Genomic DNA, 11956 nt, shown 5'->3' with positions numbered 1-11956 from the left:
ACAGACTTTTTGTGGATATGCTTTGAAACTGCACTCTGTGAACAGCCTGCTCTTTGAGAAATTTCTTTTTGTGTCTTACCCTCCTGATGGAGGGTATCAATGATGGTCTTCTGGACAGCAGTCAGATCAGCAGTCTTCCCCATACTTGTGATTTAGTTTACTGAACCAAGCTGAGTGTTTTTAAGGCTCAGGAAACCTCGCAAGGTGTTTCGAGTTAATTAGATGATTCAGGTGATTAGTTGAATAGCCTACTTGTATACTTTTTCATGATATTCTAATATTTTGAGATAGGATTTTTGAGTTTTCTTAAGCTGTAAGCCAAATTCAGCAATATTAAAATAATAAAAGGCTTGAAATAGTTCAGTTGATGTGTAATGAATCCAGAATGTATGACATTTTTGTTTTTTTAATTGCATTACAGAAAATAAAGAACTTTATCACAATATTCTAATTTTCTGAGACAGTCCTATATATATATATGTATATATATATATATATATATATATATATATATATATATATATATATATATATATATATATATATATATAATTAAATCTATGTCATTAAATAAAGTTACCCATAATACAAACAGCCTATCCTCTGATATATTTTATCAAGCTTTTCTTGGATGACCTGGAATGTTAATTGACAGTTTCCAGGTACATTTTGGGAAGTTCAGGTATATATGTGCAACAAAGCATTTTTCATTTAAGACTGTAGAGCTGTATGCTAAAGTTTTGCTTTTTGGAATATAAAGTGATGACTGATATAACAATAACAGGAAGTAGTCAACAAAGCACTCCAAAGGAGGGTCAAGAATGACTACAAAATAATGAAATGTCCACACCTTGGTCCAAACCTTTGCTGACACATAACACAACAAATAACAGTCAAGTCAAGTCACATTTATTTATGACGCCCTTAATCACAAAAATGTCTGAAAGGACTGCACAGTATTACAGTGACACAATGACCTTATCTTAAACCAACATGCGGGCAAGGAACAACTCAAAACCTCAGCGTGAGGAAAAAGAGAAACCTTGAGAAGGGACCTCACAAGTGGTAATCCCCCTTCCAGGATGACCGGGGTGCAACAGATTTAGCATTACAGTACACAAACATAGTAAACACTAGGTAACATGTTGAGAAGTTTTCCGGAAAGTGCATGACAGCAGCGAGAAAATACATAACATTGGAGAAAATACCAAGGCTATGGGTTGTGGGTCAAGAGTAAGAAAGCTAGCACACTGATTCAAACCATTCAGCATACAAAGTGACCTGGAATAATAGCTACAGTTTCATTTTTGGATATTGCAAAAAAGACACTCACCTGATTCTTGAAGTAGATAAGTCGCTATATCTAGTCTCAACTTGTTGACTTCACTTTTTGTGGTTTTGATGGTGATATCTTCTCCTTTTAATACCTTTTCTGCAAACTAAAGAGTTTGATTAGTATTTTAGGAATTAAAAGTAAATACACAACCCATGAAAATAGCAAGATCCATGTTATTACATAACCAATTTGATATGGCATATTTTTTTTCATGAGCATCTTGATGGTCAGAGGGCATCCTTATAAAATCCCAATTTAGGTACATGTCATGAACATCCTAAAGCACATGACAACAGGCCCACAGGTAAACATTTAATTTAAATACTGTTCATGACTTTGAGGTTGTCCTCATTGTGTAAATGACATACTTTGTACTCACTTTTAAGGCTAAGACACCACAAGATGTGCCATCCCTCTGGACTTTATGAGGAAGTTTGACGCTAGCCCAGCGTGACACATTACAGTTGTTTCTCCTCATAAATGCCCTTAGATATGAAAACAATTTTGGGTCATAAATATTGTTCAATAATTTTTTTCACAGTAAGCATAATCACTTTCTGTCCGACGCTATAGTGCCAATATTGTGCAAACTGTATGCCAGAAAATATCTCATGAACAAATGTACCTTGTTGCCTCCAGGGACCTCTTAATGTTCATTTCTGTTTCACCCATTGGATCCAAAAAAAGGACATTTCTTTCATGCGGGTAGATGACCTTTATTAGTGAAAATGAAAAAAAAAACGTTTGGTACAAAGCCACTGGAATTGGGATAACTGGAAATGTGTAATACTGTCATAAAGTTTCAAATGCTTTTTTGGGATTATGTTTTTGGACCTCAGCAATGATTCTTCCCTGATTAATCAACATTATAATTCTTGCTTGATGGGTTTTATGCGACCAAAAACGCACCCCCCTTAAAACAGGTTCAGTTGCATCCAGCAAGCTGTGCTTTTCACTGTGAGAACATGGGCCCACCACGAGTAATCAGGGTAAATTTCATGGACCTGTGACCTCCATAGCCAGAGATAGATAGGGGGTACATTTCTCGGAATGCAAAAACGCACCCCCATTAAAACAGGTTCAGTTGCATCCAGCGAGCTGTGCTTTTCACTGTGAGAATATGGGCCCACCACGAGTAATCAGGGTAAATTTCATGGCCCTGTGACCTTCATAGCCAGAGATAGATGGGGGGTTCATTTCTCGGCAGCAGCCAGGCTGTTGCAGCCAGGCTGGTCCCTCCCACCAGCATTGTTTACATTTGTTAGGTTGACGTCGGATCATTTGTACTAGAAAAAAATGACACCGTTGCTGTGACAATATTAGGCACACGATGATCTGTTTATTCAAGTCAAACACAAAATACAATTATCGACGTGTTACGTCTTCGTTTGACTATGAGTAGAAATCAAACACGTTCGTCTCCCGTTTATCTGTTGATGGTTTGACAGTTCTCATCTCATTAGCAACACCGCTTATCCTGGTTTGACACTTCGTTTCAGCATAATCAGCTTTATGGTAGCGTGCATAACAGTTTAAATACGAGCGATTTAAGTCGGAAAAGGCAAAATAAACACGGTACCTGCTCAAAAGTGGTTTATATACGGTGTGCATTACCGTTCGATCACGTTCACAACAAATACAAAGAAGAAATGGTTTAAGTTGTATTACATTCCCAACAAATGCAAGACGAAGTGGTCTGGGATATATTTTCGCCCTTACATACCCGAAAGGTGATGTAAAAGTGAGATAAAACGAGGTAAAAGTGGTTGTAGCAACAGGAGTGACGTGTGCGCGCTCCCGCGACATGGGATACACTTCTCGGCGGGGATACAATTCTCGGCATTCTCGGCATAACACCGGCGCACAAAAATGAGGGCTCAAAATTACTAATTAAGAAGCGACTTAAGCCAAAGTTACAGTGCATGAAGGTAAAAATACACGGGTTCCCCTGACGTTGCGTCCTAAATGCGGTATTTTGAAGTCAAGTCAGAGTAGAACGAAGTTGAGTAAAGTTAGTAGAGTTGGTCGAGAACCGGCTTCTTCGGCTCGGCTCACTAAAAGGAATCGGCTCAACAAGGGTTGCTGACTAGTTTAAATGTTATATGTTGGGATTCATGTTGTGTAATCCGTATTTGAATGTTAGGGGAAGTTTATTATTATTTTTCAGGGTATTGAGTTTTGTATAGCAGAAAGGGTAAGAGAAGTACCAGTATCACACCACTAGATGGAAAGGTAGATAGATAGATAGATAGATAGATAGATAGATAGATAGATAGATAGATAGATAGATAGATACTTTATTCATCCCCTAAGGGAAATTCACATTTCCAGCAGCATCCCTGAGCTGAGAACAATACAATAATAAAGCCAAAAGAATCCAATATACAAATACCCAGTGTGACGTGCAAATGCCCACTTTAGCATGTTATATAGAGTAACTAAATAGTGCTACACAGAACACATAATGCAGTAAGATTCGGTAATATCCAATGTAGGTGGTGTGGTTTAATGTGGGCCTTTACTCTGCCGGGTGGAGTTAAAGAGCCTCATGGCATGAGGAAGAAAAGATCTCTTCAGTCTGTCCGTAGTACAAGACAGTGACAGCAGTCTGTCACTGAAACTGCTCTTCTTTCCGGAGATAATGCTGTGAAGCGGATGCGATGGATTGTCCATGATTGACCTCAGCTTTTTCAGTGCCTGTCTCTCAGCTACTGTTGTTAGGCTGTCCAGCTCTTTGCCCACAACAGAGCTCGCTTTCCTAGCCAGTTTATTGAGACGAGAGGCATCCTTCTTCTTGACGCTGCCTCCCCAACACGCTGCCGCATAGAAGAGGGCGCTTGCCACTACTGTCTCACAGGTCAAAGAAGGGTGCTTGGGCCAAGTCTCCCGACCTCACGTGATTTAGTGAGACTTGCTTAATGAATGAACCTTAATGCCAACAATTCAATTTTGTCGTGTGAGACTGACATTTATCATCTATTTTGCAGGTGAGATGTATATACTGGTAACACACTTACTGTGGGGATGATAATATGTGAAAATATGTGTGTAAAGGTTGTTTGTGATGTCCGTAAACTTTATAAAAAGTGAAATAGTAAGAGTGATTCATCCGTCAGCCTAAGCAACAAATAGGGCCTTGGGTGAGGTATGCTATGTTATGCTGGACTGGGTTAAGAGTGTACTGTGATGTTTATTCGTATATTTTGATACCAAATAACACAAGGTGTTATTTTGTGTTCAAATGTTAAAGGGATCTCATGGGCTTTTGTGAGACTTGCTCAGTAAAAGAACCCGAATGCCAACAATTCAATTGTGTCATGTGAGACTGAAATGTATCATCTCATCTCATCAGCCGTACCGCTTATCCTCATTAGGGTCGCGGGGGGGCTGGAGCCCATCCCAGCCATCTCCGGGCAGTGGGCAGGGGACACCCTGAACTGGTTGCCAGCCAATCGCAGGGCACACAGGGACAGACAACTCATTCGCTCATTCACACCTAGGGACAATTTGGACCGGCCAATTCACCTGAAATGCATGTTTTTGGAACGTGGGAGGAAACCGGAGTGCCCGGAGGAAACCCACGCAAGCACGGGGAGAACATACAAACTCCGCACAGGATGTCTGGAGCTGGATTTGAACCCACGACAGGTTCCCATGACATGAACTGTGCCGCACAAGCGCTAACCACTGCGCCGCCGTGCTGCCCTCTATCATCTATTTTGCAAATGAGGTAAAACAACAACAAAAAACAAAAATATATAAAGCAAATGTGTAACACCAGCTGGAGCTAGCCCATCCTCCTGGGTCCCGTTACATGGACACGCATTTGTTTATCAAAAGTCAGAACGTTAAGGGTTTAAGGTACTGTATATCATCAAAACTCTTCCTGTGTACCCTCTTTCTTTGTAAATATCTCATGTTTTAATGTGGGCACAAGCCGCTTATAGTCGGGTGCGGCTCATTTATGTACAAAACGCGTTTCCCTTCTAAAATGCACTGGGTGAGGCTTACAAACAGGGGCGCTCTACTGTCTGGAATTTATGGTATTTTATTGGATTTCTTTAGTCATATTATTGTATTACTGTTGTAGTATTTTTGTAGCATTTCTATGGTGGGTTTTTTTCAGAATGAAATCAGAATGCTATATAAGGTTCCTGCTTTCAAGCACTAAATTTGATGTTTAGTTTTGGAGTAATTTTGTAACATTTTTGTCATATTTCTGACAAAAAAAAACTACTAAAGGAGAGGAACTGTGTGAGAAGAGGGGAAAAATAATTTTATTAGTAGTACTTTTTTTGCCTATCGGAGAAAGGTCCCCGGTTTAAGACCAGGTGGAAACATTTGTTGGCCTGGAGAGGGATAAGCACCACCAGGCTATACTTGCCCAAGACAAACCACAGAAAATGGTTTCCCTACGATCCCAATGGTTAAGGGATCCAACCGAACCCATATATTGCGATCATAATTTGACAATTTTCTTTTGGTGGGATGTATGAGGCCTCAAGGCCGTAGATTGCCCACATTTGTCATAGAAAATGCTTGTCTGCTATTGGTTTGCGTCACTGCATTGTGAAATTGCGAATATGCTATTGGCTGAATTGCCTCACACAATGACTTTCCCTTCAATCAGTTAAGAATTGTCCATGCTTTGTTAAGACTTTACAAGTCTGCAAACAATAATGTATTTTTCTGCTGTATTTGTTCGCTAAGGGTTGCAAAGCTTGCAGTGATGCTTAAGCATACCTGTCAACCTGTACGTTTTTGCCGTACAAAGTACGTTTATTATGCATTTTAAGACGTGTACGATGTACAAGAAAATCTGTACGGAAAAACGCAAATTTGTCAATTATGCGGCAAATCAATCAAGTCAAACGAGTTCGCAAGTCATTTTGATCTGAAAACAACAGGAGAAAATTAAAAAAGACAAGTTTGTGGTTATCCCTTTAATCAGTATATTGCCAACAATAATTTAATGCAGAAAATGAATTAATAATTTGAAAAAGAAAATGTATTATTCTACTTGATTATATTTGCATGTGTTTTTCCTTCTACAGTGAACGTCCAAGCTACTTAATTTTTTAACCTTTTTTATAATAAACCTCATTCATGTCGAGCAACTCAGTATCTCACAACAAAATGTTAATTAACAATATATATGATATGACAAAACACATGTACAATATAAGATGTTAAACTACATTAATAAACAAGTTTAAAAAAAAATATGGTGTACGATTATTTTGTATTTCGTAAGGGAAAATACAACATTTTGTAAGGGCATGGAGCTGTGGAGGTTGACAGGTATGCTAAATGTAGAATCAAAAACTTGCTAACTGTGGAAACTAACCTTTTAACTATGAAAAAATACAAAGAAGGCACAAGCACCGCTACTCTCGCTAAGGAATATGGCCGTAAACAAGGAAGCAATTAAAACAAGGAAATCTTCCAAGGACAATCCATGACAATCCTCGCAAGTGGGCATTTTTAAACCAGTTTCATTTATATATATATATATATATAATTTATATATATATATATATATATATATATATATATAATATATATAATTTAATTTTTTTTTTATTTTTTTTTAAGGTGCGCCGCTACTTCGCGGATTTTCACTTATCGCGGGTGGTTTTGGTCCCCATTAACCGCGATAACCGAGGTCCCACTGTATATATCGCGGGGGCAGCAGCGTTAAAAGGGAAGCCCAGACGTCCCTATCCCTAGCCACCTCCTCCAGCTCAACCGACGGGACCCCGAGGCGTTCCCAAGCCAGCCGAGAGACAGTCTCTCCAAAGTGTCCTGGGTCGCCCCCGGGGCCTCCTGCCGGTGGGACATGTCCGGAACACCTCCCGAGGGAGGCGTCCAGGAGGCATCCTTATTAGATGCCCGAGCCACCTCAACTGGCTCCTCTCAACGCGCAGGAGCAGTGTCTCTACACCAAGTCCCTCCCGGATAACTGAGCTTCTCACCTTATCTCTAAGGGAGAACCCAGCCACCCTGCAGAGGAAACTCATTTCGGCCATTTGTATCCGGGATCGTGTTCTTTCGGTCATGACCCAAAGTCAACCGGTAGATCGGCTCAGCTCCCTCTTCACCACGACGGACCAGTACAGGGTCCGAATGACGGCAGACGCTGCACTGACCCGTCTGTCGATCTCCCGTTCCATCCTACCCTCACTCGTGAACAAGACCCCAAGATACTTGAACTCCTCCACTTGGGGCAAGACCTCCTCCCCGACCCGGAGGGAGCATACCACCCTTTTCCGACTGAGAACCATGGCGTCGGACTTGGAGGTGCTGATCCTCATCCCAGCCGCTTCACACTCGGCTGCGATTCGCTCCAGCGAGAGCTGAAGATCACGGCCTGAGGAAGCCAACAGCAACACGTCATCTGTAAAAGGCAGTGACGCAATGCCGAGGCCCCCAAACCGGAATCCATCCTCGCCAAGGCTGTGCCTAGAAATTCTGTCCATAAAAGTTATGAACAGAATCGGTGACAAAGGGCAGCCGTGGCGGAGCCCAACCCTCACCGGGAACGAATCCGACTTAATGCCGGCAATGCGGACCCGACTCTGGCACCGGGCATACAGGGACCGCACAGCCCGGATAAGACTGTGCGGTACCCCATACTTCCAAAGCACCCCCCACAGGGCCTCCCGAGGAACACGGTCGAATGCCTTCTCCAAGTCCACAAAACACATGTAGACCGGACAGGCAAACTCCCATGCACCCTCAAAGACCCTGCAGAGTGTATAGAGCTGGTCCAGTGTTCCACGGCCAGGTCGAAAACCACACTGTTCCTCCTGAATCCGAGATTCGACTTCCTGGCGGACCCTCTGCTCCAGTACCCCTGAATAGACCTTACCAGGGAGGCTGAGAAGTGTGATTCCCCTGACGTTGGAACACACTCTCTGGTCCCCCTTCTTAAAGACGGGAACCACCTCCCCAGTCTGCCAGTCCAGAGGCACTGTGCCCGATGTCCACGCGATGTTGCTGAGACGTGTCAACAATGACACGCCCACAACATTCAGAGCCCTAATGAACTCCGGGCGGATCTAATCGACTCCTGGGGCCCTGCCACCGAGGAGTTTTTTTGACCACCTCGGTGACTTCAACCCCAGTGATACGAGAGCCCAACCCAGAGTCCTCAGGCTCTGCTTCCCCAGAGGAAGACGTGTCGGTGGGATTGAGGAGGTCTTCGAAGTACTCTCTCACCACGGGCAACTCCAGAGTGGAAGAGAGTCCAACCCCTTTCGAGAGGACTAGTACCAGAGCCCAAGCCGTGCGTGGAGGTGAGTCCGACTATATCTAGTCGGAATTTCTCAACCTCACGCACCAACCCGGGCTCCTTCCCTGCCAGAGAGGTAACGTTCTATGTCCCAAAAGCCAGTTTCTGTAGCCGGGGATCGTCGCTCCAAGGACCCCTCCCTTGGCCGCTACCCAGCTCTCTACGCACCCGACCCCTTTGGCCCCTCCTACAGGTGGTGAGCCCATGGGAATTTATATACAGTGGAACCTCGGTTCTCGACCATAATCCGTTCCAGAACCCTGTTCGAAAACCGATTTGATCGATCACCGAAAATCGTTTTTCCCATTAAAAGTAATGTAAAATTGTTTTAATACGTTCCAACACCCTGAATAATTACAATAAACGTAAACATGAAGCTAACCCAGGCTAATCGTACGTTCGCGTTAGCGTAATCTTCCGTACGAAAGATTACGCTATATTGAACGTGTACAACTAAAAAAATCAAGTCGTTTACACGTCATTTAGCACCCGGGTCTCCTCAAAAAGTGGTGAGCGGTTAAAGGATAAAGAAAAGAATTATGAATAGGATTTCTTACCTTTGTGGTGCTCAGCAGAAGCCATGCTGTATGTATAGCAAGATCGGAAACTCGTACACCTTCATATTTTGCTATTATTTCTTTCTTAAAGGCAATAGTTGTACGCACTACTCTTCTTTTTTCACCTGTAGCAACTTTGCTGCTTGCACCGACCTTCTTCCGAGGCATAATTAGGGGTTAAAACACTCCGTTCACGGTATTAAAAACGAAAGCAAAAAGGAGTGCGCGCTCACGTGACAACAGTTCTTCACGAGGGGTGAGGGCAATCTACACCCGTACGCCTCTCAGCATCGCCCCTAGCGTACCGGGGTTCGAACTCCGATATTTTGAACGAAAAGCGAAGCAAGAATTTCTCGAAATTTTTGGTCGAGAACCGATTTGTTCGAACTGAGAGGCATTCGAAAACCGAGGTTCCACTGTATAAAATTTCATGTTGACGTTGTCTGTGTATTGTTTGTTGATGTGTCCTTGCAGCATCTATTTCGGCCTGGTCATCCTGGAAGGGGAATAACATCATGTGTTTCTTCAGTTTCCTTATTAAAACAAATTATATCTGTGATCATTTTGTAACTCTTTTGTTTAGTTATATTTTTGGTCGTTAATTGTATGTCTGCTTTATTTTTCCAAAATGTTAATGGAGCATATCTGAACGGAAGTGCAATAAAAAAATAAAATAAAGACAAAGGAAATAAAAAAAACAAACTCCATTGCTATGGCTGGATGCTCGCGTGATGTAACCCTGCGCACGCGTAGTAGCGGCCTTCGCGAGCTCGCTTATTTCCGGCTTGCTGTTCCCAGTTGCAGCGATGGCTGCGACGAAAGCTGCATTTTTTCGTGGAAGTAAGTCACATATACTCTTCTACTATTTTACGCACTAGAGATGCTGTTGCTGCCGTGGCCGCCGTCTTTGGTCCATAAGTGATACTGTTCCCGCCGAATGAGGCTGAGGCTACTGATGCTAGCTTGTTTAGCCTGCTGGACAGGAGAAACTACTGCATCCGTTTTGCTTTTTGAATGCATACAAAAATACGCGCACATTTGCTTATTGCATGAAGGATTCGTTACTCTGGGATTCCTATTCGAACAAAATAAAGAAAAAAAAAATCCCCAAATTATAAAATGCTCTTATTGAAAGTATAGATTTGTATTTTTAGTGTCAAAATCAATATTACAAGATACAGGGTTTGTACGGGTGCTTGATATCCTTGAAAAATGCTTGAATTTTAATTTTGTGTTTTCAAGGTTTGTAAAGTTCTTGGATGTGGGGTAAAGTGCTTGTCAATGCTCGAAATTGTTGCCATGTTTCTTAGGGCCCGGTCACACAGCCGTTTGCGTCTGAATCACGGCCAGAAATTTCTTTCTGTGAAGCAGACGCTGTTGGACGCTTTGAGATCGCCATACTGACGAGATACAGCAGTGCTTTACACGCGGTCGGATATTCACACGCGGTTGGCAGCGCGAAAAAGTTTTGCGCTGCTCTAAACTTTAGGGCTCGGTCACAAAGCCTTTCACGGGCGTATCGAGGCTGAATCACGGCCAGAAATTTCTGCCCGTGAAGCAGACGATGTTGGATGCTTTGAGATCGCCATATAGACGAGATACAGCAGTGCTTTACACGCGGTCGGAAATTCACACGCGGTTGGCCGCGCAAAAAAGTTTTGCGCTGCTCAAAACTTTAGACCACGTGTTAACCGCGGGCGGCACACGTTGTAATGACGCGGAACGACGTGCTCTGGCCGCGGCCAGGGCGTGGTTACACATGGGTAGGACGCGAAATTTCAGCGGGTAATCGTGGGTGAAGCACGGTCATAACATGTTCTGCGCCTGTATCGCGGTGTTATTACGTGAAATTAGCGTGTTACGCGTGTGACGGTCAAACGCCTTTCTCCGCGTATATACAGCGCGATTTGCCGAGCACACGTCAGTTGTGCTCGAGACGTCAAGGGGTGAACATGGATCCCCGTCACCGTAGTGACCTCGTCCTAATCCATTTTTATTTCTTGACATTTATTTTCATTTCATAACAAGATAATAAAATAAAAATGAAAAATTATTACAATGATAGATAGATAGATAGATAGATACTTTATTCATCCCCGAAGGGAAATTCACTTTTCCAGCAGCATCCCTAAGCTGAGAACAGTCGAAAATAACTGAGAACAATCGAAAATAACACGGGAGCTGCTGGAGTGGCTGCCATTCGTGACGGCGCCGGAGAAACGATTCAATTTGAATCATGTACAAACAAACAAACAATTGTTGAATCATGTACAAGAAACGATTCAATCTGAATCATGTACAAACAAACAAACAATTGAATCATGTACTACAAACAAACAAAATATTTATGTTTCAATAAGTGGAGTGTTAATAAAATGGGGGGAAAATAATTTCTGATACTGATATAACCAGGTAAAACTAATTTTAAGTTACCTGTCCAAATGAATGTTGTCCCATCTCACCTTTCCCACTCTCTCTGCTCGCTCCTGAAACTTTATCAAATAGTCCAAAATTTTACCTCATCTTCTCCGCTCACCTCGTCGTCCTCTTCTCCTTCCACTTCGCACTACAGAGACTTTTTAGCTGAGCCGTCTCTTATGACACCATCCCCTGATCTAGACCAAACTCATAACATATTGGCTTCTTCGGTGCCATAGCTTGAAATCTTGATCTTCACAGGACTGTGTCTTGAGCGGTTATGATTTCTACAGCCCGGTGTTATGCCGAGAAATGCATCGTCTTGCATTTGTTGGGAATGTAATACAACAT

At 42.6% G+C, this 11956-nt stretch overlaps 1 protein-coding gene and 1 long non-coding RNA gene across 2 annotated transcripts in view; one reads left to right on the top strand and one right to left on the bottom strand.

Annotated features, from left to right (window-relative positions):
* Positions 1–1672: 1672 nt before the first annotated feature.
* Positions 1673–10093, bottom strand: LOC148347984 (uncharacterized). Its single transcript, XR_015847726.1, has 3 exons — positions 10063–10093; positions 1962–2050; positions 1673–1821 (listed from the first exon to the last, which is right to left on the bottom strand). It is a non-coding gene; the product is annotated as an uncharacterized LOC148347984 (long non-coding RNA).
* Positions 9904–11956, top strand: part of tmx3b (thioredoxin related transmembrane protein 3b) — a 62642-nt gene continuing 60589 nt past the window's right edge. Inside the window, exon 1 of the mRNA XM_088322760.1 lies at positions 9904–10027. Coding sequence (XP_088178886.1) covers positions 9994–10027 — 34 coding nt within the window. The 5' untranslated portion in view covers positions 9904–9993. The remainder of the gene's footprint in view (positions 10028–11956) is intronic.

Source organism: Urocampus carinirostris, chromosome 18, assembly GCF_059441175.1.
Source record: "Urocampus carinirostris isolate Australia breed hairy pipefish chromosome 18, RoL_Ucar_1.0, whole genome shotgun sequence".
Lineage (NCBI taxonomy): Eukaryota > Metazoa > Chordata > Actinopteri > Syngnathiformes > Syngnathidae > Urocampus > Urocampus carinirostris.
Note: the sequence above shows the minus strand (reverse complement) of the source record. Positions and strands in the feature narration are given on the sequence as shown.